Source organism: Vitis riparia, chromosome 8 (assembly GCF_004353265.1).
Source record: "Vitis riparia cultivar Riparia Gloire de Montpellier isolate 1030 chromosome 8, EGFV_Vit.rip_1.0, whole genome shotgun sequence".
NCBI classification, from domain to species: domain Eukaryota; kingdom Viridiplantae; phylum Streptophyta; class Magnoliopsida; order Vitales; family Vitaceae; genus Vitis; species Vitis riparia.
The window spans coordinates 19424112-19452055 of NC_048438.1; the positions used below are offsets into that span (position 1 = coordinate 19424112).

The 27944-nt window shown below is 32.7% G+C and overlaps 1 protein-coding gene and 1 long non-coding RNA gene across 2 annotated transcripts in view; one reads left to right on the plus strand and one right to left on the minus strand.

Annotated features, from left to right (window-relative positions):
* LOC117920766 (ferredoxin-dependent glutamate synthase, chloroplastic) overlaps positions 1-11179 on the plus strand; it is a 58180-nt gene extending 47001 nt beyond the window's left edge. Inside the window, exons 20-33 of the mRNA XM_034838378.1 lie at positions 134-244; positions 4394-4633; positions 4801-4899; positions 5139-5234; positions 5331-5528; positions 5638-5712; positions 6902-7030; positions 7125-7223; positions 7989-8131; positions 8237-8330; positions 8840-9078; positions 9181-9259; positions 9848-9931; positions 10445-11179. Coding sequence (XP_034694269.1) covers positions 134-244; positions 4394-4633; positions 4801-4899; positions 5139-5234; positions 5331-5528; positions 5638-5712; positions 6902-7030; positions 7125-7223; positions 7989-8131; positions 8237-8330; positions 8840-9078; positions 9181-9259; positions 9848-9931; positions 10445-10606 — 1848 coding nt within the window. The 3' untranslated portion in view covers positions 10607-11179. The remainder of the gene's footprint in view (positions 1-133; positions 245-4393; positions 4634-4800; positions 4900-5138; positions 5235-5330; positions 5529-5637; positions 5713-6901; positions 7031-7124; positions 7224-7988; positions 8132-8236; positions 8331-8839; positions 9079-9180; positions 9260-9847; positions 9932-10444) is intronic.
* Positions 11180-22098: 10919 nt separating this feature from the next.
* On the minus strand, positions 22099-23673 carry LOC117919673. The gene is made up of 2 exons (XR_004652124.1): positions 23207-23673; positions 22099-23003 (listed from the first exon to the last, which is right to left on the minus strand). It is a non-coding gene; the product is annotated as an uncharacterized LOC117919673 (long non-coding RNA).
* Positions 23674-27944: the final 4271 nt, after the last annotated feature.

The following is a 27944-nucleotide window of genomic DNA, read 5'->3' on the forward strand; positions in this document are numbered from 1 at the left end:
GTATTCTGTTTTACTTGCACAATTACTGAGGAGCCAACTTTTAGTGCATAACTATGGTCTGATCTAGTTACATTAAGTTCATGAAAAAACATAACTCTAAAATAAAGGTATTTACTTCCTTTTTTCTGTCCAGGATCCTATTCGCTGGAGCCCACTTACAGATGTTGTTGATGGGTACTCTCCAACACTGCCACATCTCAAAGGTCTTCAAAATGGGGATACTGCTACAAGTGCTATCAAGCAGGTCATGACACTAATCTTTGCTTTAGAACAAGTTCATACGATTCTCCAAATCCATCTCATGATGTTGCTTTTATCCAACAAAGAGTCTAATGAAAGAAGAAATGAGAAGGATTTGTGAGCCAACTTCAACTTCGGCTATATCCTCTTAATATCACATATAGACTTGTGAATGACTAAAATACCATTTAAACAACAAAGAACTTGTCATGATATGAATAATACTCCCCCTCAAGCTAGAGCATAGAATGCATCATCCCCTGCCTTTTTACATAGAACAGAAGAATTTCTTTGGCCTCCATCCTTTTTTTTGCAAAAGCATCTTCAATTATCTGACTTGAAAGAACATAAAAACAAGAAAGAAAAAAAAAAATTAAAAGATGAAGCCAAACTCCTCCTTACCACTACCAAGTTCATCGATAAGATCAAAGAAAATTTTCATTCTTCAAAGGAATCCTAGATCCACCTGAAAAGGAACTTGAGCAAGTAATTCTTTCAGTTCCTGATCTGACTGCTCCACCTTCTCAAAATTCTGATATTACCGTCTCTCTAAATGCACCAAAACAAGCAGAAGGAGCCAACTTCCACATCTTCCTTGACCTCTTACCCAGAAAACTATAGCATGCCATGCCAACAGTGACTCTCTAGTTAACCATAGGAAAAACCATGAAGTCCATGAGGGAAGAGCACAAAAAGATCCTAGATGAAGTGACTCAGACCATAATGAATTTGAATATGATTAGCTGACCCCTTTCTGTTGCAAGGAGGGACATCTTATAATGTGCTCTCAAACCTCACTTCCCCTTGGTGGGAAATGGATAAGAAGATTCCAAACCTAAGGATTCTTAGGACTTAGCAGAAGAAAAGGACCATTCTGCTCACACTTCCACACCAAACTATCCTCCTGCTACTGGGACAACCAGTAAACGAATGAACTGAAACAAAATTTGCATCAACACCTGTTCTCATCATGGAACAATCTCAAAGAAAGGGAATTACAATGGCCAACAATAGCTTCCATTTTTTGAGAGAGGCATGTTCAAACAGAGAGGGGAAACCATCTTTAATAGAATACCCCCCACCATGCCTTCTATCAGTTGAAAACTTGATCATGAGATTATGCCCAACTAAAAAGCATCTACTAGGTCAAAAGAATTCCCTATCCTTTGTAATAGCTTTCAACAGACCCAACTCAAAACCATCCCCATAATCCCTCACAGCATGAAAAGCAGCCTTGATGTGCTTTTTCCCCCTTAGATCACAGGATTATTGGCAATATGCACCACAGCCTGATAGGGGCTTAATGAAACATTCCTCTTATTACAGACTCTTTTATAGCATCTCATATGAGGTAAAAAGAAGCCAAGCTCAGGTGAAGTATTTAGGTCTTTGGGCTGGGCTTGATTGACAAACTAATAATGCCCAGACTCATCTCAGACTTGGTTGAAATATGTTTAGCAAAGTTCAAGCTTAGCTCATCAAGAACAGTAATTGTTTGGCTCAGTTTGTTAGAGTCGCGTGGTTTTGAAAAACTAGGAAAAGTTTCTAAATTTGTTATGATTCTGTGATTGATCAAACATATACATTTTCAGAAGAAAATTATATATAAGTTCTTTGAAAAGTACCTAATTGATGTATCAATACATTATCATGTCTGTTCTTTTTTTCTTCTCTTTTTTTTTTTTTTTTTTAAACTAAGTATAAAAGGCTTTATGTGAAAAACAATTTGAAGATAATCAAGTACTGATTGAATGCTGTTGAAAGTTTTCAAGACTACAATTAACTTACGAATGAACTCAAACATGCGGTTAACTTAGCCAAACTGAAGCCAAGCTCAAGTACATCTGTTCATTTTACAGCCTCTTCACAACACTTAAGCCCTGTTTGTTCAAATAAAACAGAAATCAGGGTTGAAAATAGTTTGAATGATATTTTACCATTTTCTTTTTCTAGAAAATTGACCTCAAAAATGGAAAAATTGAGAAGGCCAATTTGGTGTTTCCAAAATTTTCTTATGAAAAAATGAAAACTGTTTTCTAAAAATTTGAAAACAAAAAAGAGAATAAAATGAAATAAAAGACTTTCGTAATATAAAAGTAAAACAAATATTAATATGAATAAAGCATCATCTCATATATATTTGAAATCAAGTATTATCTTAAAAGTACAATATTAATGTTTTGTTATTTATTAGACTATGTATTACTATAAGTGGATGTATTTTATATTATAATAATTTATTTGATTTACTATAAGCATATTGAAATATCTTATTAAACTATTTTAAAATAAAAAAGATAGTAAACAAATAAAAAAATAATGAACAGATCAAACATGGTCACATATGGAGTATATAAAATTATATTTATTATTACAATACATATTATAAAAATATTATCCTTTTTAATGACATATCCCATACCATGATATTTATATTATATGAACTTTTAATTATATTTCTTTTCACCATTTTTTTGTCAGTGAAAACTAAAAGACAAACAAGATTTTGCCGATTTCATTTTCTAAAAACAATTTTCAGTTTTCTTTATCAAATGCATTTTCAAGAAGAGGAAAATGGGGAAGAACGTTGTTTTAGAAAATGTTTTCCCAACCAAACGCAACCTTAGTTTCTTGCCCTTCCATGTTACTTGGTCACCTCACATAGATGTACAATCTCTAAGTCTTTCTATTTAGACTCACCTCACACAAATGTACGATTTCTAAGTTTTTCTATTAAGACTATCATTGGACCTATCAACTTTTGCATAAGTTTTGGTATCTATATTATTACTAAGGTACCATAGCCTTATTGAACTTTTGCAAAAGTTCAAATCCTACAAGCTTAAGCTTTTAGAAAATTGGTAGTTTCAACATGGTATCAGAACCTTGTTTGGTGAGAGGTCATTTGTTCAAACCTCACTAGTATATATTTATATCCCCAATTTAGTAAGCAAGTCCAAAAGAGGCTGATTGTGGTTGGTAGAGTACAAGATTCTAATGCCTCCTATTATAGTTGGGGGGGATTTTGCACAGGTTAATTACACCAATTTCAATGTTATATATATTAATTTCCCACAAGATCTCTATCTCTGTCAAGGTCATTTATAAGTTTACTCTCTCACCTTTAGTAGATCAACTACACGCTTTCTCTGTCACAATGATACTCATTTCTAGGCCTACTGACTTCTATGTGCAGTGAATAATATCTGAGCCAATCCAGACCTTTCATGTGCAAGTATCTACCCTTATAAGACTTAAAATCATCACTTTTCACATCATTACCATAAAAATTGTCATCTGTCAACATTGTCAGCATGATCATACCACTTAGCTGTTACTGCACAAACTGGGAGTGGTTAGAGGTGATTTTCTCCCTTCTACATTTTTCCATGATTATACTGAATTTATTAAATAAAGCCCGTGCAGACTGTTTCTAGCACATAATTAGCCTTCTGACAGAGGGTATGTGGCTTTTTAAACAATATACCCAGAGGGTTGATTCCCATTCAACCTTTCCATTGTTTCCATGTAAAAATTCATTCTTGATGTCAAATTGATTCAAAGGTCAACTACAAACAACCAGAATAGATAAACTCATATGAAATGTTAAAGGTTTTCAGAATAGTCAATTCTAAACATTTTAAGTATACCTTTTTGCCAATAGACTAGGTTTAGCCTCTCAATGATGCACTCGGATGATATTTATTAAGATGTTACTAAATAACAAATAAAAGATTGATGGGAATTTTGGAATGAACAAAAGAGTGTTTGGAGAGACGATGTTCAAGAGTAACTTCATACAATGTGGAAAATAAATGTGGTTGAGCAGAGCCATGAAAACAACTCAAGGTGGCAAAACAAATAATGATGCAAGTGAAAGTAGCGACATCAGCAGCAGATATTGTCCTGTCCATTTGCATTAAAGCAGAAAAATCCTTACGAGGAGTAAAAGAGTCATTAGTGCAAGTGCTTGGCTAAGTCTAGTGTCACTTACAGTATGCTGATGGGTAGTGCTTTCCTTTGTTTAGATACACTACCTTATTTGTTTAAATACACTACCTAATTAGCCCAAAGAGATTATTAGACAGTAGCTTCTCTACTTATTCATTTACTATAAGCAATACTTCACAGAATATTATTCCATCTTCTCCAGGTTGCTTCTGGTCGTTTTGGTGTCACCCCCACATTCTTGGCCAATGCTGATCAGTTAGAAATCAAAATTGCACAAGGCGCAAAGCCTGGCGAAGGTGGTCAATTGCCTGGGAAGAAAGTCAGTGCATACATTGCAAGATTGAGAAATTCGAAACCTGGTGTTCCACTTATATCTCCGCCTCCACACCATGATATTTATTCTATTGAGGATCTTGCTCAATTGATTTTTGATCTTCATCAGGTTGATATTTTCTAGATCATTAGTCAGCTTATTTTTTTAAATTACAGTTTGGTAATTTTTCTCTCAACAGCTGAAAAAAGCTTTAATTCCATCCATATGGGCTGCCTAAAATAGATATATACCCAGAACTGTGATGAAATGATCACAAATGTTTACTGAACAAACAGGTCAATCCAAAGGCTAAGGTATCTGTAAAGCTTGTTGCAGAAGCTGGAATTGGCACAGTTGCTTCTGGGGTCGCTAAGGGTAATGCTGATATCATACAGGTAATTGCCCATGACAGAAAAATGCTTATGTGTGTATACCATTTAGAAAAATAAAAAATTTTCTTTTTGTTTTTTGTTGAATATCTTCTGATCCTTTCTAATGCATTTGCTGAAACTGTAAGAGTATCAATTGGACACAAATGGGAAAGTCAGCCTGTTAATCCTTCTTCAATTTTAGAAACTTCTTATATGTTGAGAAGAGTCAAATTTGTGTTTAATATCTCTAATTTTGATTTCAGATATCGGGGCATGATGGTGGAACTGGAGCCAGTCCCATAAGTTCCATCAAGCATGCTGGTGGTCCTTGGGAACTTGGACTTTCAGAATCACATCAGGTTTATTTAATACCTGCGAATTAACATTAGAAATAGCTTTCTTCCTTCCCTTTAAGGATACTTTAGGTTTATTTATTTATTGGTAAACTTCCTCAGACGCTCATTGAAAATGGACTCAGAGAGAGGGTCATTCTCAGAGTTGATGGCGGTTTTAAAAGTGGAGTTGATGTCATGATGGCTGCAACAATGGGTGCTGATGAGTACGGGTTTGGGTCTGTGGCAATGATTGCTACTGGATGTGTTATGGCCCGCATTTGCCACACTAACAATTGCCCAGTTGGTGTTGCCAGTCAGGTATTAGAGAGCCTGATTTGTTAGATTGTGCTTTTATTTCTTGTGGCCCTCTCTTAACATATTTGGATGAGTTTGTCTTATTTTCTTTCTTTAATCAAATTTACATCAGAGAGAAGAACTCCGTGCCCGTTTTCCTGGTGTGCCTGGTGATCTTGTGAACTTCTTTTTATATGTAGCTGAGGAGGTAATCCACCTGCTTGCCACCTTTCTTTCTTTCTTTCTCTCTCTTTTTTTTTTCTTATTCTTATTTTGACAGAATTAGTGTTCTCATGCTTGCTTCCCCATTTTGACACTTTGTTTATTCAGACCAACTGATTTTACTGAATTCTAAAATTTTCCTGATTTAAATTCTATAGCCATTATGGAAGGCTATTAGAAATGGGTAGGTGAGCTTTAGAAGTAGATCTCACTTCATAGTGTGTAATGGAAGGAGGGTAAAATTTTGTGGGAAAAGTTCTTTGTAAGAATCTTTTCTGGTGCTTTTCTTTATAGCCGTTGATAAAGATGCTTGGGTCGCAGAGATTTGGGAGTAGGTCTGGGGAAAGGGGTCAATGATTGGGAATTGCAATCGAGCTCAATTAAAAGGGATGAGAAGGATAGATTGGAGTAGAAGGAAACCAAGTATGGCAAATTCTCTATTAAATCTTATTACACTTCATCAACCTAGGGCAAAAATGAATCTTTTCCTGCTGGCATTGTGTGGAACCGTTGGGTTCCTACAAAGCTAGGTTTCTTTCTTTGCTTGGGAAGCTGTATGGGAAAGGATTTAAACACTTGACCAACTCAAAAAGAGGGATGGTTTTCCAAACAAATGCTACTTAAAAGGGAAGAAGAGCCAATTGATCATATGCTCTTTCACTTCAAAGCAAGAATTCTAGGGTAGCTGGTTTTTTCTATTTTTTGAGTGACTTGGGTGGCATGGCTCTTTTGTGGGGAAGAAGCAGAAGAAAGCTTCTAAGGCTGCTCTTTGTGTCTTTGGACGTGCTGGATGGAAAGAAATAGAAGGTTACTTGAATATATTGGACAGTTCGATCAAGCAATCAAATTTTCCATTGTATGTATCTTTTTGTATTGGGTTAGAGTATACATAAATTACTAGTCCTTGACCATGATAGGCTTTATAGATTGGTTGAGGTCAAAGTAGGTAGAGGGCGGTTGTTTTTGGTTTTCTTTCTTCCTTTTTGCTTGCCTGATGATGCTACTTGTATACATCATATGCGTGCATCCTTTTTCAGGCGCTTTTAATATATTTTATCCTTTTGTCTATCAAAAAAACAAAGAACTCCTGATTTATAGCCATGCTAATTTGGCCTATAATTCAAGGCTCATAGGTTTATTTTCTGTACTCATGTTGATACACCTTTTTTGTCCAGGTTAGAGGCATATTGGCACAACTGGGCTTTGAGAAACTTGATGATGTAATTGGACGAACGGATCTATTAAGACCACGAGATATCTCATTAGTGAAAACTCAACATCTTGATCTAAGTTACATTCTCTCAGTATGTATTAAAAAATCGCTTACTTTTCCACCATGTGTGCTTACATGTTTATTTTTCTAGCTCATTTAGATCAAATTTTTGCTGTTATTTCCAGAATGTTGGCTTGCCAAAGTGGAGCAGTACTGAGATCAGGAATCAAGATGTACATTCTAATGGTCCTGTTTTGGATGATATTATACTTGCAGATCCTGAGGTAAAAATATTTGATATCTAATGGATGCTTAGTGGTGTTTTGCTTATTGGTGTGTAAATCTTATAATTTATTCTCTGCTTCCAATAGTCAGCAGGCATTGGCTTTTTCAATGTCTAGTTGGAGTGGGATTAGTGTGGTTCCAGGTTTCAAATCTTGTGGGGGGTGGTAATGTGCACCATTGTATTAGTAATAGGAAGAAAGAGATCCTCCAGTCTGTTGTATGTAGTTTACCATTGCTGGAACTATAATTTCACTTCGGTGAGGTTATTCATAGTTTTAGAAATGATTGTCATTTAACTGGAAGGTTCAAAATGGAACTCTCATCTTTTTGCCTTGAACTTGCATGGAACTTTCTAGTATATTGAAGTAAAGGTCCCATGGTGCCTGTTTACTCACAGTATAGTTTTAGTTGATAAAACCAGAGCAGGGGTCATTACCAAGTTAACATTCTAAAGGCTTTCAGACTGTTTCATGTATATAAGATGGTTGAATCTCCCCGTAAGAGACCACTCTAATTTGTCCCTCCCAATAGACCATTGTTAGAAGCAGGCAGATTCTGGTTGTGGTACTTGTAGCTAACAGCATGGTGGAAGAAAGGCTTAGGCAAATAGATACTAAAGATTATGTGGATTTTAGTAATTATCTGTTTCAACTGTAAATACTAATTGAAGATCATTATTAATAACATTCTTAAAAATATGTAACAAAGAGGTTTATATTTTTATGCTACTTAATCTGTACAGACATGGTTGCTTATCTGTGCAGACATCTGATGCAATTGAGAATGAAAAAGTAGTCAATAAAAGCATAAAGATATACAATGTGGACCGTGCTGTTTGTGGGCGTATAGCAGGTGTGGTTGCAAAGAAATATGGTGATACTGGTTTTGCCGGGCAGCTGAACATAACGTAAGAGATGACATTGTCATAAGAGGCAATGATATTTTGAAGGATATATTTAAGTTTTTACAGCTTCATTGAAAAGTTAGTAAGAAAATCTCTTTATTCATCCAGATTCACAGGGAGTGCTGGGCAGTCATTTGCATGTTTTCTGACACCTGGAATGAACATTCGACTTATAGGGGAGGCTAATGACTATGTGGGAAAGGTACATGGATTGAATTAAATGAGTTGCATTTGTGCAATTTTCTAAAACTTGAAGTTAATATCAGACATAATTGAATTGAGTTTCAGGTTACCAATGCTCATGTGACCCAAAATTTGACAGTTTACCTTCTGTTTTCATTATAATGGTCCATGAATAGGACTAAACTTTGCTTAGTTTATATTCATATCTTTTCTGGTTATACTGGTACTAACAGATCTCTAGGGTTTTCTTTCTTATTAAGCTATTTTTAGCTTTTGGTTCAAAGTGAAAGAAACTAGAAAGCTTATTATTTTCCATCGTTGTATGTCTTGCCTCTTTTCTTCAACTTTTTTTATATACAAAATAATAATTTAAGTGATGTAATATCAATATGAAATATTCCAGGCTGAGTTGAATTGACATGTTAACCCTTCCGAGTTCCTATCTACTTTTAAGTCAAGTCTTCTTGTATTTATTATCACGTTTCCTTGTTTATTTTCATTCTCTAATCTCAATGATAATTTTGCAAGGGTATGGCTGGAGGTGAATTGGTTGTGACTCCTGTTGAGGATACTGGGTTTCTCCCCGAGGATGCAACTATAGTAGGAAATACTTGCCTATATGGAGCAACAGGTGGTCAAATCTTTGTCAGAGGGAAAGGTGGGGAACGATTTGCAGTTAGAAACTCACTTGCTGAAGCAGTAGTAGAAGGCACTGGAGACCACTGTTGTGAGTACATGACCGGGGGTTGTGTGGTTGTACTTGGAAAGTGAGTACTCTCTCTTTTACCTGCCATAGCTATCATGGTCAAACAAAGCAAAGGAAATTCTGTATAGAAGTTTTAAGCCACTTTTGTATTCCTTTTTGACAGGGTGGGTAGAAATGTAGCTGCTGGAATGACTGGAGGTCTGGCATACATTCTTGATGAGGACGATACTCTCATCCCCAAGGTTTGAGCCACTGAATTCTTCTTTCGCTCCATTGGATGACATGTTTTGCATAGAAATAAATTTCCCTGTTTTAGTGTTGATTTTGTACCTCCTTCATTTTCCTCCTTTATGGTTTGCCTCCTGCGAGGAAACATGGCAATGTCTCTTACCTCTTACCATAGAAGCAAGCCAAGTCTAAGCTTCTTCCCTTGGTCTCCTCAAGTAAAAGTCTCATGCATACTTTGGTTTGGACTTCAAGCATAGCCATTAACACTGCTGTTCTTAAGATTATAGAGTGTGCATATATCCTCGTTTTTCATTTACTAGTATGGTTTTTTTCCTTTCATTTGCTCTATTTTCTTCATATTTGCTTTACTGTTTGTAACTTAAATGCAAATTCGAAACTTAATAAATTATGTTCAACAAATGCAGTCATATATACTTCACTTTTGATTTCAAACAGAGCCATTATTATCATTGCTGTTCTTGAGATTACCAACTGTACACATATCCTCATTTTCATTGACACTGTGTTCTTATCTTCTTCCTATTTGCATTATGGTTTTTAACTTCAAAACTCTCTAGTTACATTTTATAAAAATGTAACAGGTAAATAAGGAGATTGTGAAGATCCAGAGAGTGACTGCCCCTGTGGGGCAGATGCAGCTAAAGAGCCTGATTGAAGCCCATGTTGTAAGTACACTTAGTTCTTCATATTTGACAATAGTCCCTTAAGGAGGCCAAGAAAGTGTTTTTGAAAACAGCTTTGAAAAATTGTTTTTGTTAACTGTTCTTTAATATTTAGTAAAACAGGAATTTGAAATGTGTTTTACCTGTTTTCTATGTTTTTGAATATTTTTTTAAAATAACTTTTATCAGTATTGTTTTATTTTCAATCATTTTCCATATTTGTATAATTATGTTTTAAAACAACATTAAAAAATAGATGAAAACAATTGAAACCAATTAAAATATGTTCTCAAAAATCACAATGTTTTATGTTTTTAAGAACAAAAAACTATTTTCCATTTTCTGATTACCAAACATTTTTCATTTTTTTGTTCTTAAAAACCAAAAACTGTTTTTAAAAATAGCTTCCAAGCATGCCCTAAGCCTTTTCTAAGCATATATCCCTATCTGCGGTACTCTTGAGCATATATACCATATTGATGTACATTTCTGAGTCATTATATTTAATGTGTGAAGGAAAAAACTGGAAGCAGCAAAGGCTCAGCTATTTTGAAGGAGTGGGATACATACCTGCCACTCTTCTGGCAACTGGTTCCTCCCAGTGAGGAAGACACCCCAGAAGCTAGCGCAGAGTTTGAGAGAACCGATGCTAGCCAGGTGACGTTGCAGTCAGCATAATACCATAATAAGACAATACCCTGCAGCCAGCGACATGATTTCAAAAGTTGCACTGCATGGAAACATGTGAGAACTGGGAAGATGGATACTCTTCAGCTGGAAAATACAGGTTAAATAATGGGGATATGGCGAAATGGCTCAAATCACAGGGTGACAAAAATTATTAAAGATAATTTTCATTGCCTCCAGTTGGAGACCCTGATTTGTTCATATGGAAAAGCATTTGCATTCCCACTCCAGTTGTGTATAGAACAGCTGCTAGAAACTGTAAATCTTTTAGGAACTTTCATGGAAATTCCTCACTGTTCCATTCGTTAAAGTAAAAAAAAAAAATTGCTGGATGGGCATTTGAACTATTGATCTTCCATTGATTGCTGAATTCAGGGAGAAGTTTGATCAATGAATCCCTTCAAATATGGGATTTGGAATCAAATAATGGCATATTTTGCATGGTAATTCTTTTCATGCCCAGGTGTACGTACCCAATACAGTGGCATTCTTGTTATTTTATGAGGAGACAATACCTAAACGTAAATTACCAATGAATGCTTAAATGTCCCAAATTTTTATTCAGACGTTATTGAATTTGGAGAGAACAAAGAGCTGCATAGTTACTAAAGAAATAATTTACTGATGCATCTTGGAATTTGGAAGTCGGACTATTTAACTAGCTTGGGTTCAATCTCGAGCAGCCACAAGATCTCAGCTGGCCGAAGCCTACCTGGAAACAATCCAATACACCATTCGACTCGCTCATTGCAGCTCTGCTCCTATTTTAATGAAATAATCGCGGTGTTTGTATTTGATATTTCATGTAAATTTTCTTTCTTTTCTTATTATTTCCATTTTTTTTTTCAAATATAGATATGTTTCATCAACCTAGAAATTGATTAGTTTACCTAACCTTTGCAGAAAGAATTGTAGCATTTTGTAGATGGTATTAACTATTTTCGACTACTTCTTTAAGAGTCGTTGTTCAAGCAATGTGTTACGGTATTAAACTAATTAGTTTAAGTTGATAATTTTATTCTAAATATTATTGAATTCGACCTTACATACTCAAAACTTTTAAGTTGAGAGTTGAAGATGCGTGATCCATGTTGATTTATTCTAATGATTATTTAGGTAAATGGGGTTAAGTTGTTCTAATGTGGTTAAGTTGTTCTAATGATAATGATACTGTGGACTTGGAAATCTTTTGAAGTGTTCATCTTAATGAACAAAGGTGTAGGTACACATAATAATATATAAATAAAACTTAACTTAATAATGCAAAGCACTTATCTTATTCAAGGAAAGTCATCCATAAAATCATCCAAATATTGATGAAGATGATAAAATGGAAAGAAAATCATCACACTAAAAAATCATAACATATTGGTGATTATGACTAGTCCAAATTTCATTTATGTTTCAAGGTTGGCATGGCTCAAAATTTGACATTTTATTAAAATATTGTATGATATTTTTGAAATTTCAAACCTTGGACCATGTTAATATTTTATAACTTTTGTTGATCAACTACTAGAATTTTGGATATATCCATATTTTTTTATTTTCAAATTTGAAAAAATAATTTTTTTTTATACAAATAATTGAGACTTGTTTATCTATATCATAGACAAAACTATAACCTCTTTAAAACATTTTTTACCTAAAAAGCTCCTCCTAAAAAATTTACATTCCCTAACAAACCAAAAAGTCCCTCCAAAAACCGATGATGTCATTTCAATTTATAACAACTCAATTTCCCTTGTATCCAAGGAGGAAAATGTCGCGATATATCGTGTATCGTGAGGGGTCGACACAATATTTCGTGAAGAAAAATTGGAGGGGAGATATTTCCGTAAATATCGTCAAAATATCGGCGATATATCGGCTCAAGGAGATATATCGAAGATTTTTTGAAAAAATCGCCTCTGATGACAAAATATCGATGATATATCGCTGATTTTTTGGCAATATTTCCCCTTCTTTATGTAACGTGATCTGACGGCCTAGATCATGTCCGTGTTGATCCGATGGCCTAGATGTGATTCCAATGATAATATGGCGATCTAACGGCTAGATTGCTCACAATTTTTTATCCAACGGCCAAAATTGATTTTCAACGGTAAATTAATGTTCCAACGGCTATTTTGGCCCAAATTTCTTCTATAAATAGCCCAAATTTCATCTTTTTCATCCATTTTTGCTTTCATTCTTCATTTGCTCTCTCATTACTCCAATTTTTATTAAGGTTGCTCAATTATTTAATCATTTTAAGGTATATTTGTTTTAAATTGTAATTAATTTTGTTTGTAATTGTAATTAATTCATGTATTTTCAATTATAGTATGTTTGCAATATAGATGATTTAATGCTATTTTTATATTTTTATTAAATTAACTTAGGTTAATTTGATTATTTAATTATAAATTGATATGTTTATTTTAGATGATTATTTGTGATTTATTTTCATATTTATAATTAAATTAAACTAGTTAACTTAGCTAAATTATTTAATTAATTTAATTAACATGAACTAGTATATTTTGAATATGAAATATGTTTATTTAATGAATTTAATGTGTACAAATTATTGATATTTAATGAAATGAAGTATTTTATGTGACTTTATAATGAGAACAATTACAAAATTAACATTTCTTATAGATCGACATGATATAATTACATCTAATATCACAAATTATATCATATATATATATATACCAATTTTTTCAATAAAACAACTTTAAAATGTCAATTATACTTTTAATTATATTGTTATGAGGTTTTCCTTGCATTTTCATGAGTTTTTAACAATTTTAAGTTTACCGATATTTTTTTCCAGAATATCCGTCGATATATCTCCGATATATCCGTAAAATTGAAGTACCGATATATCCGTGATTACCGATATTTTCATCTTTGCTTGTATCTCAATCATGTCTTCTTAATTAATATGATTCATTCCCTCTTAATAATGATTACTATTTTGTGTTGTCTTTTTGAACCCTTAAATTTTTGCATCTCTAGTTTCTTCATGCAAGAGAAAAATGGTTTCCATCTCCCATTTGTAAGGTACAAACCTATAAATCCTCAACTCCCAAATCGTATTAATTTTTTTCAATATCATTATTTTTCTTGTTTAAAAAAGCAATATGATTTAAAATAAAAAAATAAAAATCCCCTACCTTAAATTTCAAATTTTCAAAACAACTATGCAATCATATTGTTGAGAAAATCCATTAGCAATTAATTGAGTTTTGCACCGTTTAATCGAAATACCAAATACCAAGTATCAGTTTTATACAAAGTTGAAAATTTCTCAATCATTGCTTGGAAGACGTCAAGAAGAACGTAGGAGATGAGAATTCACAATTTCATAAGATGTTAAAGTAGCCATAAAAGGAGAAAAATGAGCAAGAGAATCAAAAACCAAAGTTTCAATTTTTGCATAAAAACTACTTGCATCATCCAAAAAAGCATCAATGCAAACAAGTTCAAACTAGAGATATTATGAAACTAGTAGAAATAGGAAAGGTATATGTTCAAAGAAGTAGTAGAAGATATAAAACTAAAACTATCAAGAAAATAGAGAAGATGACACAAAACTAAACCATCAAGAATAAAAGTTGATATAAAATTATCAAGAAAGAAAGATAAAAAAGGACACGAAATCATAAAAGTAAGACAGACAGACAAAACTTAGATTCAGATCCAACAAATAAAGACTGATAGAATTTAGATGCATATTATTTCCATTTTTTTTTCAAATATAAATATGTTTCATCAACCTTATGATATGATGAAATTGATTAGTTTACCCAACCATCGTAAAAAGAACTATAGCATTTTGTAGATGGTCTTAATTATTTTCGACTGCTTCTTTAAGAGTCGTTGTTTAATGTGTTACAGTATTAAGCTAATTAGTTTAAGTTGATAATTTAAATCTAATGTGTTACAGTATTAAACTAATTAATTTAAGTTGATAATTTTATTCTAAATATTATTAAATTCGACCTTACATACTTAAAACTTTTAAGTTGAGAGTTGAAGATATGTGATCCATATTGATTTATTCTAAGGATTATTTAGGTAAATGTGGTTAAGTTGTTTTAATGATAATGATACTGTGGACTTGGAAATCTTTTGAAATCTTTTGAAGCGTTCATCTTAATGAACAAAGATGTAGGTACACATAATAATATATAAATAAAACTTAATAATGCAAAGCACTCATCTTACTCAAGAGAAGTCATCCATAAAATCATCCAAATATTGACGACGATGATCAAATGGAAAGAAAATCATCACACTAAAAAATCATAACATATTGGTGATTATGACTAGTCCAAATTTCACTTATGTTTCAATGTTGGCATGGGTCAAAATTTGAAATTTTATTAAAATATTGTATGATATTCTTGAAATTTCAAACCTTGGACCATGTTAATATTTTAAAACTTTTGTGGATCAACTACTAGGATTTTTATATATCCCTATTTTTTATTTTCAAAATTGGAAATATAATTTTTTTTATTCAAATAATTGAGATTTGTTTATCTATATTATAGACAAAACCATAACCTCTTTAAAACATTTTCTACCTAAAAAGCTCCTCCTAAAAAAATTACATTCCCTAATAATCCAAAAGGTCCCTCCAAAAACCGATGATGTCATTTCAATTTATAACAACTCAATTTCCCGTGTATCTCAATCTAGTCTTCTTAATCAATATGATTCATTCCCCCTTAATAATGACTACTATTTTGTGTTGTCTTTTTGGACCCTTAATTCTCTGCGCCTCTAGTTTCTTCATGCAAAAGAAAAATGGTTACCATCTCCCAATTGTAAGGTACGAACCTATAAATCTCAACTCCCAAATAATATTATTTTTTTTCAATATCATTATTTTTCTTGTTTCAAAAAGCAATATGATTTTAAAAAATAAATAAAAAAATTCCCTACCTTAAATTTCAAAATTTTTAACCATTTTATATGTTAAATATTCCAATAGGAAATTTTCTCGTAAGAGTTGTTCCCTTTGTTTCGATCATTGATCACGCCTAGAGTCTTTGCTACCTTGTGATTTTCTATAGCTTTACAAAATACTAGTGCCTAAATCACCACACATCTTAAACTTATCCCCTATATTTGGGTCCCGAGAATACTTTTAAAATAATATTTACTTTTATTTAATTTATTCTAAAAAAAATCAAATACAATTAATTTTTGTTGAAATCCAAAAAAGATTCAAAGAGAACAAAAGATAAAAATAAAATAAAATAAAATAATCTATGATTTCTTATTATGAATTATTTTTAAAAAAATACAACATCATTGGAATTTAAATAAATCTAATAAAGGGAAATAAATATTCATTTACCCTTACTTCTTAAAAAAAATTAATATAGTAACTAAATAAATAAGAGATATAGTAACTAAATAAATAACACAAGAAGCATCAAGAGTTTGTCAACCAAAAATCGAAAACGTGGAAGTAGGTATGACTTGGTAAACAACTCTACAATCATATTGTTAAGAAAATCTCTTAGCAAGTAATCAAGTTTTGTACTATTTAATCGAAATACCAAATACTAAGTCTCAGTTATATGCAAAGTTGAAAATTTCTCAATTATTGCTTGGAATATGTTGAGAAGAACGTAGGAGACGAGAATTGAAAGATATTAAGAGGAGTAATTGTTGAATTATTGATATGTGTTGATTAAACACATTGAATGGGGGTTTATATATCATAAACATCCCAAACGATTACAAAAAATATCCCACAAAACGTGGTCAAGTTAGTTACAATGAAAACAAACATTTGAATACATTAGAAATAATATGTTACAACAGAAAACTAACAGCTAAAGAATAGCTCCTATGATTGGGCTTGAATACGCCCCCGCAAGATGGCAATTCCATCTGAAATGCCAATCTTGGAGCGAAGAAAAAGGAACCGACGTTTGGAGAAAGGTTTAGTAAGGACATCAGCCAACTGGGAGTGAGTGTTAATATGAGAAACTTTAAGAGAACCATCAACAACTTTTTCCCGAACAAAATGGTAATCCAACGCGATATGCTTCATTCGACTGTGGAATAGCGGATTTACACACAAATATGTGGCACTTAAATTATCACAATAAATAGTTGGATTGTTGAAGAGTGATACCAAGCTTAGAATGAAGATGATAAACCCAAGTGACTTTAGCAGCGGTAGAAGCGACAGCCCGATACTCGGTCTCTGTTGAAGAACGAGTTACCGTCTTCTGTTTCTTTGAACACCAAGAGATTGGATTGCCACCAAGAAAAAGAACAAAAACAGTGGTAGACTTGTAAGAATCTTGGTTGCCAATCCAATCAGCATCGGAATAAGCTCGAAGATCAAGAGGTGGAGTGACATCTGAATAAGCTTGAAGATGGAGATGTTGTTTTCGTTGGAAAGTGAGACCAAGATGTATTGTATGTTTGAGGTAATGGAGCAACCTCTTAGCTGTAGTCCAATGAGTTTGAGTTGGGGGCATGCATGAATTGGGCAAGTTTCTTGACGGCGAAAGCAATATCAGGACGAGTGAACTGGAGATATTGAAGTCCACCAACCAAGCTCCGAAATTGAGTAGCATTAGCTAGAGGAGAACCATCATTGAGAGTTAGATGGCCAGTTGAAGACATTGGGGTGGAAGAATCCTTTATGCCTTCCAAATGAAACTTTGCCAACAAGTCATGAACATATTTATGTTGAGATAAAAACATGCCATCAGAAGTGGAAATGGCCTCAACTCCCAAAAAGTAGCTCAAATGACCAAGATCCTTTAGGGAAAAATGATGAGCAAGAGCATCAACGAACTTCCGAATGGACTAAGAACAATTTCCTGTTACAAGTAAATCATCCACATATACCAGAAAATAAATTGTGACTAACCGAAATTGATAGATGAATAATAAAGTATTAGATTTAGAATTGACAAACCCAAAGTTGAGGAGAAATGTCTTTAACTCCGTGTACCAAGCTCGAGAGGTTTGTTTCAAACCATAAAAAGCCTTTTGCAAGCGGTAAACATGAGTAGGATTATCCTGATCAACATACCCAAGTGGTTGAGCCATGTAAACATCTTCAGTTAAATTTCCATGAAAAAAAACATTATTAACATCAAGCTGTGAAATAGGCCAACCGTTACTCAAGGCAATGGATTGAACAACTCGAATGGTGGTTGGCTTAACAACTGGGCTAAAAGTGTCATGATAATCGACCCAGGGCATTGATGGAATCCTTTGGCAACCAAACAAACTTTGTATCAAGAAATAGAACCATTCGGATTTCGTTTGACACGAAACATCCATTTACACCCCACAATGTTATGGTTGGAAGGATGAGGTACAAGAACTCGTGTATGATTGCGAGCAAGAACATCAAGCTCATCATCCATGGCAGCACACCAGTTGGGATCTCGAAGAGCTTGAGAGGCAGTGGTAGGCTCAAGGGACGCAGGAAGAGGATGTTTGGTGACATGAAAACTTGTCTTAAAGCCAGGAAACTGTTTGGGACAACGAATATTATTTTGAGAACGGGTTACAATTCGATGAGATGGCTCGGGTGGAGGATTGGACCCTTAGGTTTAGACAGGTGGTGACAAGGACAAAGATGGAGAGGAAAGGGAGAGATCATACCTTGGAGTAGCATCACACACCGAGAGAGAAGATGAAGTCGTAGTAGGTGGACTGGAACTAGCAGGAGAACGTGATGAAAACAGCTCCTGATTAGGCCGTGTGGTAGTGGAAGAAGGTGTTTGGTGCGGAAAAGATTTGGAGGGAGTGGGAACCACAAAAAAAGAAGGTTGGATAGCAACAAGAGCTGGAGAACACGAAGACCAAGTGGAGACAACTTGGTCAAGATCTGTAGGCGAAGTATTTGAGACATGAGGAAATTGATGTTCTTTTTACTTGTTATGGTTACCATTGTTGTTGAACTTCCTTCCTTAGTGATTGCGGTTATTAAAGAACCTCTTCCCATTATAACTTTGTTCATTGCCATATCGAGGTTGGGTGTTGCCAAGACTTGTGCGAGTCTTATTCACAATGACATTTGAACCACCACACGACTCTTCTCTTTTCAAGAAAGCTTCATGTTCTACCAACTTGTCATGAAGTTCTTCAAATGAAACAGGAGTGTCTCGAGCTCTTACTGTAGTAGAAATATCCTTAAAGCCACTACCAAGGCCATTGAGAGCAAAAATAGTCAGATCATCATCACTTAAATGAGTGTCAATGAGAACTAGCTCATCAGTAATTCCTTTGATGGTTTGAAGATACTCTGCAACAGAATGAGTATTGCAAGCGATGTTGGTAAGCTTCTCCTTGAGATTCATTACTCGTGATCTGGATTTGTTAGCATAAAGCTTGTGAAGCTTTACCCAAGCATCACGAGAAGAAGTAGCAGTAGCAATCAAATGCACAACTCTTTCTAAAAGAGATGCAAGGATTGTGTGAAAGAGCAATTTTTCTTGCCTAGTCCAAATAGCAAAATTTGGATTTGGAACAGTTGTTCCATTTTCGGCAATAATTTCCTTGGATGGGCATGTCTTAGTCCCATCAAGAAATCCCATGAGGTCATAACCATATAATAGGGTGTCAAATTGTGCTTTCCAAGAGGGAAAGTTGTTGCTGTTCAATTTGATGGGTAGTTAGGCATTTGCATTCATGGAGATAATTCCATCAAAGCAAGAAGTAGAAGAGATGAATGATACATTGGTTCTGTTGGTTGTGTTTTCGGCCATGGTGCAGGATATTTGCAAAGAGAGGTTTTGGATCAAGAAAAAAAAAACTCGTTAGAGTCTTTACTGCTCTGATACCATGAAAGATATTAAGAGGAGTAATTGCTGAATTATTGATATGTGTTGATTAAACACGTTGAATGGGGTTTATATATCATAAACATCCCAAACGGTTACAAAAAATATCCCACAAAACGTGGTCAAGCCAGTTACAATGAAAACAAACATTTGAATACATTTGAATACATAAAAAATAATATGTTACAATAGAAAACTAACAGCTAAAGAATAGCTCCTATGATTGGGCTTCAATAAGAATCCACAATCTCATAAGATGTTAAAGTAGTCATAGAATGAGAAAAATGAGCAAGAGAATCAAAAACCAAATTTTCAATTTTTGCATAAAAACCGCTTGCATCATCCAAAAAAGGTTCAATGCGGACAAGTTCAAACTTAGAGACATTATAAAACTAGTAGGAATAGGAAAGGTATATGTTCAAAGAAGTACTAGAAGACATAAGACTAAAACTATCAAGAAAAAAAGAGAAGTCGACACAAAACTAAACTATCAAAGATAAAAGTTGATATGAAACTATCAAGAAAAAAAGGCAAAAGAAGACATGAAATCATAGAAGTAAGAGAGACAAACAAAACTTGGATTCATATTCAACAAATAAAAACTGAAAAATTTGAATTCATATCCAACAAACAAAAACAGATAAAATTTGGATTCATATCCAACAAACAAAATTTAGATTCATATCTAACAAACAAATAGGGGAAATACTAAATTAGATTGCATGTACAATTTTTCCAAATGTTGTCAGATCTTTTTGGTAGTTTATACTTCATCAACTATATATCTATCGAATTATTAATAGAGTTGTTGATCCAAATAATAATTTTCAAATTTCTTGTTTTCCAAACATCTAACTCTTCTACATATTTTTTATCTTTTCATTTATAAGTTTGCATAGAGTACCAATAATATAACTTTATATCTTTTTGCCATTTATTAAATTATTTATCACATAACTTTAATAGGAATAATTTTTTCCATCCAATATCACACCAATAGATTGAAAGGTAGTTACCAAACAAAAGAAAGTAGATATGAAGAAAAAAAAACGAATATAAAATCAAATACTGAGATTAAACAAAAAAAGAACGATATAATCACCCACTATGATATCCCATAATCAAACATGATAAAAAAGAATTTCATAATCAAATAGAAACGAAAGCGTTGTATGAGATTAATCTCTTTTTAATCATAAATAAAAAATCTCATTAAAGATGCAAAAATGTGACTCAAATCCACAACCTCTGGTTAAACCAAGCTCTGATACCATGCTAAAATCCAAAAAAAAAATCAAAGAGAAAAATAAAAAATACATCATTGCAATTTAAATAGATTTAATGAAGGAAATAAAGACTAATTTACCCTTACTTTTAAAAAGAAAAAAATAATTATAATATAGTAACTAACTAAATAAATATATATATATATATATAGTAAGTAAATATATTAATATCTTCTAATTTTTTTTATTGTTTTTCCTTTCTTATTAATTTTCATTGCATTTTCTTTCTAAACTTCTTAAACCAAAGACAACAAAATCCCCAACCTTGCATAAAATAAATACTCCCCTTGATGGGACGAGTTTAAAATTTAAATAAACAAATTAGAAGTTTGAATTTTTTTTTAAACTTGGGACGTGTTAGGTTAAGTTTTGGTATTATCTTATCCCGTTGTATCCCGCCTTGATTACATATAAAGTTAATTTTAAAAAATAAATTAAATTTATTTATTTATTTTTATTATTAATATAATAATAATAATAATAATAATAACAACAACAACAACAACATGCTTTTCAATAAAATAAGTCATAAAATTATAATATTTTAATTATTTATAAAATGTATTTAATAATAAAATAAAATAATTCAAAAAAAAAAAATGAACAAGGCAAGATGAGTATGGAAAATTTGCATACCCATCCCACCCCTCCTCCACCCGTTAAATTTTTTTAATGGGACAAGTATGATGGATTATTTTGAATAAATGAGACAAAGTTAAGATGAGAATGCTCCGTCCCAAACCTACCCCATTGTTATCCGTATGCACGTGGATACATCATCACATGAACGAAAATAACACATATTTAACCCTTATTTTTATAATTGAAAATTATTAACATTAGAAAGTCTATCATTTAAACAAAATATAGGAGATTATATGTTTGGTTTTAGAAAATTATTAAAGAAAAAAATTAAATAAATAGTTTTTTTATATTTAGTTTCACTATAAAAAAAATAAGAAAGAAAAATCAAATATAATTATAATTAGTTAGGAATTTATACATTTTAATATTATTTAATATTTATATGATCTATAATAATAAGTGATTTAAATTTAAAGAAATATATAAAAATATTTTATTGATTTTAAATCTATTTTTTTTTTACTTTCCTCTTTATTTTCTTTCTCTTTTTTTTTTCTTATATTTTTATCACATTTTTCCAAAGCAAACATAACGTGAAATAATTTCTTGAAGTCACTCAATTGTCGGTATAAATTTTAAAATATTGTATTAAAAGGCCGATTTCGGCCATGAGAATTTGTGTAGGAGTTGATTATTTGATTTCCCTCTATGCTTTTAGGGCTTACACAAAAAAAATTAAAAAAAAAATAGAAATAAAAATCTTTCGCACAACCAAATGGTTATGGGACGGAGAATTCTAGGTGGCCATCATTTTTTTATTTATTTTTATTTTCTGTCCTATTAGACAACAAGAAATTGACAAAACTATCACCAGTTTAGGCGGCAGAAATGTATAGACAAGTCCAAGTCCTGGCTGCATTTCGGGGAAAGAACATTATTCACAGCATCTCCAACATGACCAATACCAAAGACCAAGACAAAGACCATTTCAGTGGAGGAGGTGAAGCGAGTGGAGTATTGAAACCTAACTACTTTGAGGTGGCTTTTGCAAGTCGGAAACCGCCCAATTGCCACAAACCTACCAAATACAGATGTATGTGACGCCCACAGCAAATAATATTGAAAGTTGAAAGTTGAAACCGTCTTCCCTTAGCTTCTTTTGTTTTCAAAAGAACACCAACACCCAGGTTCCACCACCTGTCCCATTGCTGCCTATTTTATCTACAAAACACACCCTCTCTTCCCTCAACCTTTTGACTCTTCTCCGTCCTCTCCTATTTTCATTTTTTTTTTTTAATTTTAAGTTTGATCAAACACTTAAGGCCGCGTTTGGGAGGGTTAGCGGTTTGGGAGAAATTGCATCTTTTTGGGTGTTTGGCATCATTGCATGGGATATGAAAGGATATGAGAGGATATGAGGGTAGAGTAGTAGGTGGAGGTAGCTTTTGCTGCTTTTGGATGGGAAAATAGAAATTCTGGAACACGCATCAGTAAATGTACAAGTCTAGCAATAAATACCACATTAACTTCAGATTCACGCTCCGCTTACGCTGCATTACTCTTCTCTCACCTTCTCCTCCTGGTCCCACAATTATCCTCATCATCATCATCCTTCCTTCCTCATCTCGCACCGCTCTTCTTCTTTACTCGCAAGAAGAATTGTTCTGTATGTCCGTAGCAACCATTTCTCTTGATAAAATAATAGAAAAAGGTAAAAAAAAAAAAAAAAAAAAAAAAAACTCTCAACCTTCTAAGAAAAAGGAAAAAGACAAAAATTCTACAGACCACTTCACATAGAGTTTCTTATCACAAGAAATATATCAGACTGAGAGAAAGGTTTTACAGAGAAGAGAACTGATCACGTACGGTGCATGTAGCAATGAAGCATGTACCTATGGACAGAGCGCAGATTCCGAGGATCAGACAGCAGAGGTGGCGACGTTGGGGACCTGAGTGGGCGAGAAGGCCAGGAGCATGAGGACAGCCATGATCACCACCGGAACGAAGAGAAGGAGCAACGGTGGAGGAGGCAGCGGCGGCAAAACTAAGGGCAGAAGCAACATAGAAAGAGTGAGAAACACCATAACCATAATCGATCTCGCACTGAAGAACCTGACCATCAAACTCTGCAACAACTGTGTATACGAATGGTCCTCTCTCGATCTAATAGCTGCCAAGGATTGAGGCCATGCATCATCGTCGCCGAACACGCCTCAGATCTCGGCGAAATGGACGATCACTGATGAGGAGCCGGAGAAAGAAAGAAATAGAGGAAAATGTGAGATGGTGAAAGAAGCAGAGAGGGTTTGTATTTATATTTATAAAGAGAGAGAAAGAGAGAGAGGGCGAGGAGAGAGAATGTTGAAAGGGACTTGAGATAGGAAGAAGAATTGGGAACAGACTCGAGAGAGAGGGGAGAGGAAAGGATATTAAAAAAAGTGAGAAAAGGAGGATGTGGGGTGCCGTTACCGATTCAAGTCGCTACCGGTCATCTTCAATGCCCGGGACCCAACCAACCATAACGTACATTGTACATCCATTCTTACTTGTTACTTTACTCGATTCATTTCATTTGGGCACTGCCCCACCTCCCCCTTTTATCTCTCATCATCTTGTCATTTCTCATTCTCATTTTCAAATAAAAAACAAGATTAACTAAATTTAGATTATCGAGCTTACGATGCCCACCAAGTATTTAGTGGGTACGTGGATTCAAAAACCAAACGTGGTCCATCCAGCTACCCAAGGCAATCTTGGATGGTGGGGTCATCTGCAGTTTAGCATGAATTTTTCTCAATAATATGGTAATTTAAAAAAGTTATGTTTAAATTACTATAGTAGAAGAAGTTATTACAAATATACGGTAGTTTTTGCCACCTAGGAAAGAGGATTTGCCACTTAAGAGAGAGGAGAGAGGTTCAACGGATAATTTTTTTTTAAAACCAAAATCATCTTTTCAAATTTCCTCAAAGGGAAATCGTCTCTTGAAGAGACGAGTTCCATGAAAAAAAAAATAGTATTTAAAAAAATTCCTCATTTATAAGGGAACTCGTCTCTTTAAGAGACGAGTTCCATGAAAATATATATATATATATATATATATATATATATATATATATATATATAAAAAAGAAAATTCCTCAAGGTATATATTTTAAAAAAAATTCCTTAAAAAAAAAAAAAATTCCACAAGGGAAATTCAAGAGACGAGTTTCCCATGGGAAATTTTTTTTTTTAAAATTTTTTTTTAAAAAAAATTCCCAAATTAAAAAAAAAAAAAAAAAAAAAAAAACAATTCCACAAGGGGAACTCGTCTCTTCAACAGACGAGTTTCCCATGGGAAAAAATATTTAAAAAAAAAAATTAAAAAAAAATTCCTAAATTAAAAAAAATAATAATAATAATTCCACAAGGGAATTTCGTCTCTTCTCCCATGGGAATTTTTTTTTTTTTAAATATTTTTTTTTTAAATTCCCAAATTAAAAAAAAAAAACAAAAAAAAAAATCCACAAGAGGAACGAGTTCCCCATGGGAATTTTTTTTTTTTTTTTTTTTTTTTAAAGTTCCCAAATTAAAAAAAAATAAAATAAAATTCCACAAGGGGAACTCGTCTCTTTCCCCCATGGGAAAATTTTTTTTTTAATATTTTTTTTTTAAAAAATTCCTAAATTTAAAAAAAAAAAAAAAAAAATCCACAAGGGGAACTCATCTCTGGAGTTTCCCATGGGAAATTTATTTTTATTTTTAATTCTTAAATTAAAAAAAAAAAAAAAAAACAAGTCCACAAGGGAACTCATCTCTTCAAGAGACGAGTTTCCCATGGGAATTTTTTTTTTTAAATTTTTTTTTTTTAAATCCCCAAATTAAAAAAAAAAAATATTCCTCAAGGGAACTCGTCTCTTCAATAGACGAGTTCCCACGAAAAAAAATATATATATTTTTAAAAAAGTTCCCAAATTAAAAAAAAAAAAAAAAAAAATTCCTCAAGGGCTTGAAGAATTGTTTTTTTTTTTTTTTTTTTTTTTTTTTTTTTTTTAATTTGGGAATTTTTTTATAAAAAAAATATTTTTTTATAATTTTTTTTCCCTTGTGGAATTGTTTTTTTTTTTTGGAATTTTTTTATAAAAAAATATTTTTTTTAAAAAAAAATTCCCATGGGAACTCGTCTCTTGAAGATTTTTTTTTTAATTTATTTAATTTGGGAATTTTTTTATATAAAAAAAAAAAATTCCCATGGGAACTCGTCTCTTCAAGAGACGAGTTCCCTTGTGGAATTGTGTTTTTTTTTTTTTTTTTTTTTTTTTTAATTTGGGAATTTTTTATTAAAAAAAAAAATTTCCCATGGGAACTCGTCTCTTGAATTTTTTATTTATTTTTTTAAATTTGGGTATTTTTTAAAAAAAAAAAAAATTTCCCAATGAAGAGACGAGTTCGGAATTTTATTTTTTATTATTATTTTTTTTAATTTGGGAACTTTTTTATAAAAAAAAAATATTTTTAATTTTTTTTTTCCCATAGGAACTCGTCTCTTCAAGAGATGAGTTCCCTTTTAGAATTGTTTTTTTTTTTTTTTTTTTTTTTGGATTTTTTTTTAAATATATATATATATATATATTTTTTCCCATGGGAACTCGTCTCTTGAAGAGACAAGTTCCCTCGAGGAATTGTTGTTTTTTTTTTTTTAAATAATAATTTGGAATTTTTTTTAAAAAAATATTTTTTTTTTTCAAGGAACTCGTCTCTTCAAGAGACGAATTCCCTTGCAAATGGGGAATTTTTTTAAATACTAATTTTTTTTTTTCATGAAACTCGTCTTTTGAAAAGACGATTTCCCTTTGAAAATTTGAAAATATGATTTTGGTTTAAAAAAAAAATTATCCGCTGAACCTCTCTCCTCTCTCATCTCTCCTAAGTGCCAAATTCTCTTTCCTAGGTGACAAAAACTACCGTATATTTGTAAGGAACTCGTCTCTTCAAGAGACGAATTCCCTTGTAAATGGGGAATTTTTTTAAATACTAATTTTTTTTTTCATGGAATTCGTCTTTTGAAAAAATGATTTCCCTTTGAAAATTTGAAAAGATGATTTTGGTTTAAAAAAAAAAATTATCCGCTGAACCTCTCTACTCTCTCATCTCTCCTAAGTGTCAAATCCTCTTTCCTAGGTGGCAAAAACTGCCATATATTTGTAATAACTTCTTCTACTACAGTAATTTAAGCATAACTTTTTTAAATTACCGTACTATTGAGAAAAATCCTGTTTAGCATCACCACCCCCAGCTGGTCAGTAAAAACGAGAGATTAGGGTTGCATTAAGTCATTTAAGATAGGCCGGAATTTTTGGACTTATATGCATGCAAGAGTGTTTGGCTTGGTGCTGCTCTTTTTCTCGGGCACTGCCATGATATTCGGAAGCTGTCCGACGTCAAGCGTAAACCCTAACGCTTATATGGCGGGATGCGTTGTCAAGAAGTAGAGAAGTCGAGGTTAGGTTCTTGTTATTGTTACATTTCTGTTTCGGTTTAAGTGGTATAAAAGAGAGAAAAAAAAAAAAAAGAACTTCAATATATGATTTCTTTATTAGAAGGTGTGGTAAATGTGACATGGCAAGTTTTTTTTATTCGAAAATTATGATTGGGAATATTCGAGAAAACTACTTTTAATGAAGCGCGAAGTTTCTCTTATTAGAAACAAGAAAGGACGGTCAACGCCATACACACCTTTAATTACCGCCACGCAACACAAAAAGCAAAGCATCACCAACTTGAATTTTCACTTCTTAGAAAACAACGGCAGACAGGAGCAAGCAGCTTTTCGATACGTGCAAGCAATTAAATTCACATGTCACTCAGCTGTCATGATATATTATTATTATTTTTTGTTTTCAAATTGATTTTCTGAAAAAAAAGAAAATAAAAATCAACATCCATGTACATGGGTATCGTGGCAGTATACTTTGGCAGTTTCTTTCAGGAAATTTCCATTGTCCAACCATCCGAATACGAAGATACCGAGAACCTGAACCATTACCTTTGGGATTCTCCCATTTCACCATACGGAACATGTTTTTTTATTATGGTAAATGAGTCCATTTATTAATCATCTCAAATCTGTTTGCGCCAACTTCAAGCGCCCGACATTAGCCTATCTTTAGATTGCGTAAAGGAAGCAGAAAGACAATGGTCATGAACTAATTCTTCAAGGAATTAATAATATAAAAAAAAAGACTTATAATAAAGGCTTTACCTAATCTGGTTAGGACTGGATTTTAGGGATTGCAGTCCAAAGAATATAATTTAATTTATTCAAATAGTTGGGTACATGAACATCCACAATGGGAAAATAAATTAAAAACAGCAAGCATTGCTGCGAGGTGGATCATTAAAATCCTAAAATATTAAATAAAATAATAGAGAATATTATAAAGTCCAACCACACAAATTGATTGCCAATCGATTTAGATTCAGATGATTTTGAACTCCTTGAAGTCAACATGAATTCAGTGAGAATGAATGCACTGAACAATGAACTCGCAGAATTTGAAATTAATTAAACATTATAGTAAATATCAGGTTTAATTAATTAATTATGGCAATTATAGAAGTGATGATTCATGGCGGTGAAGCAGACGA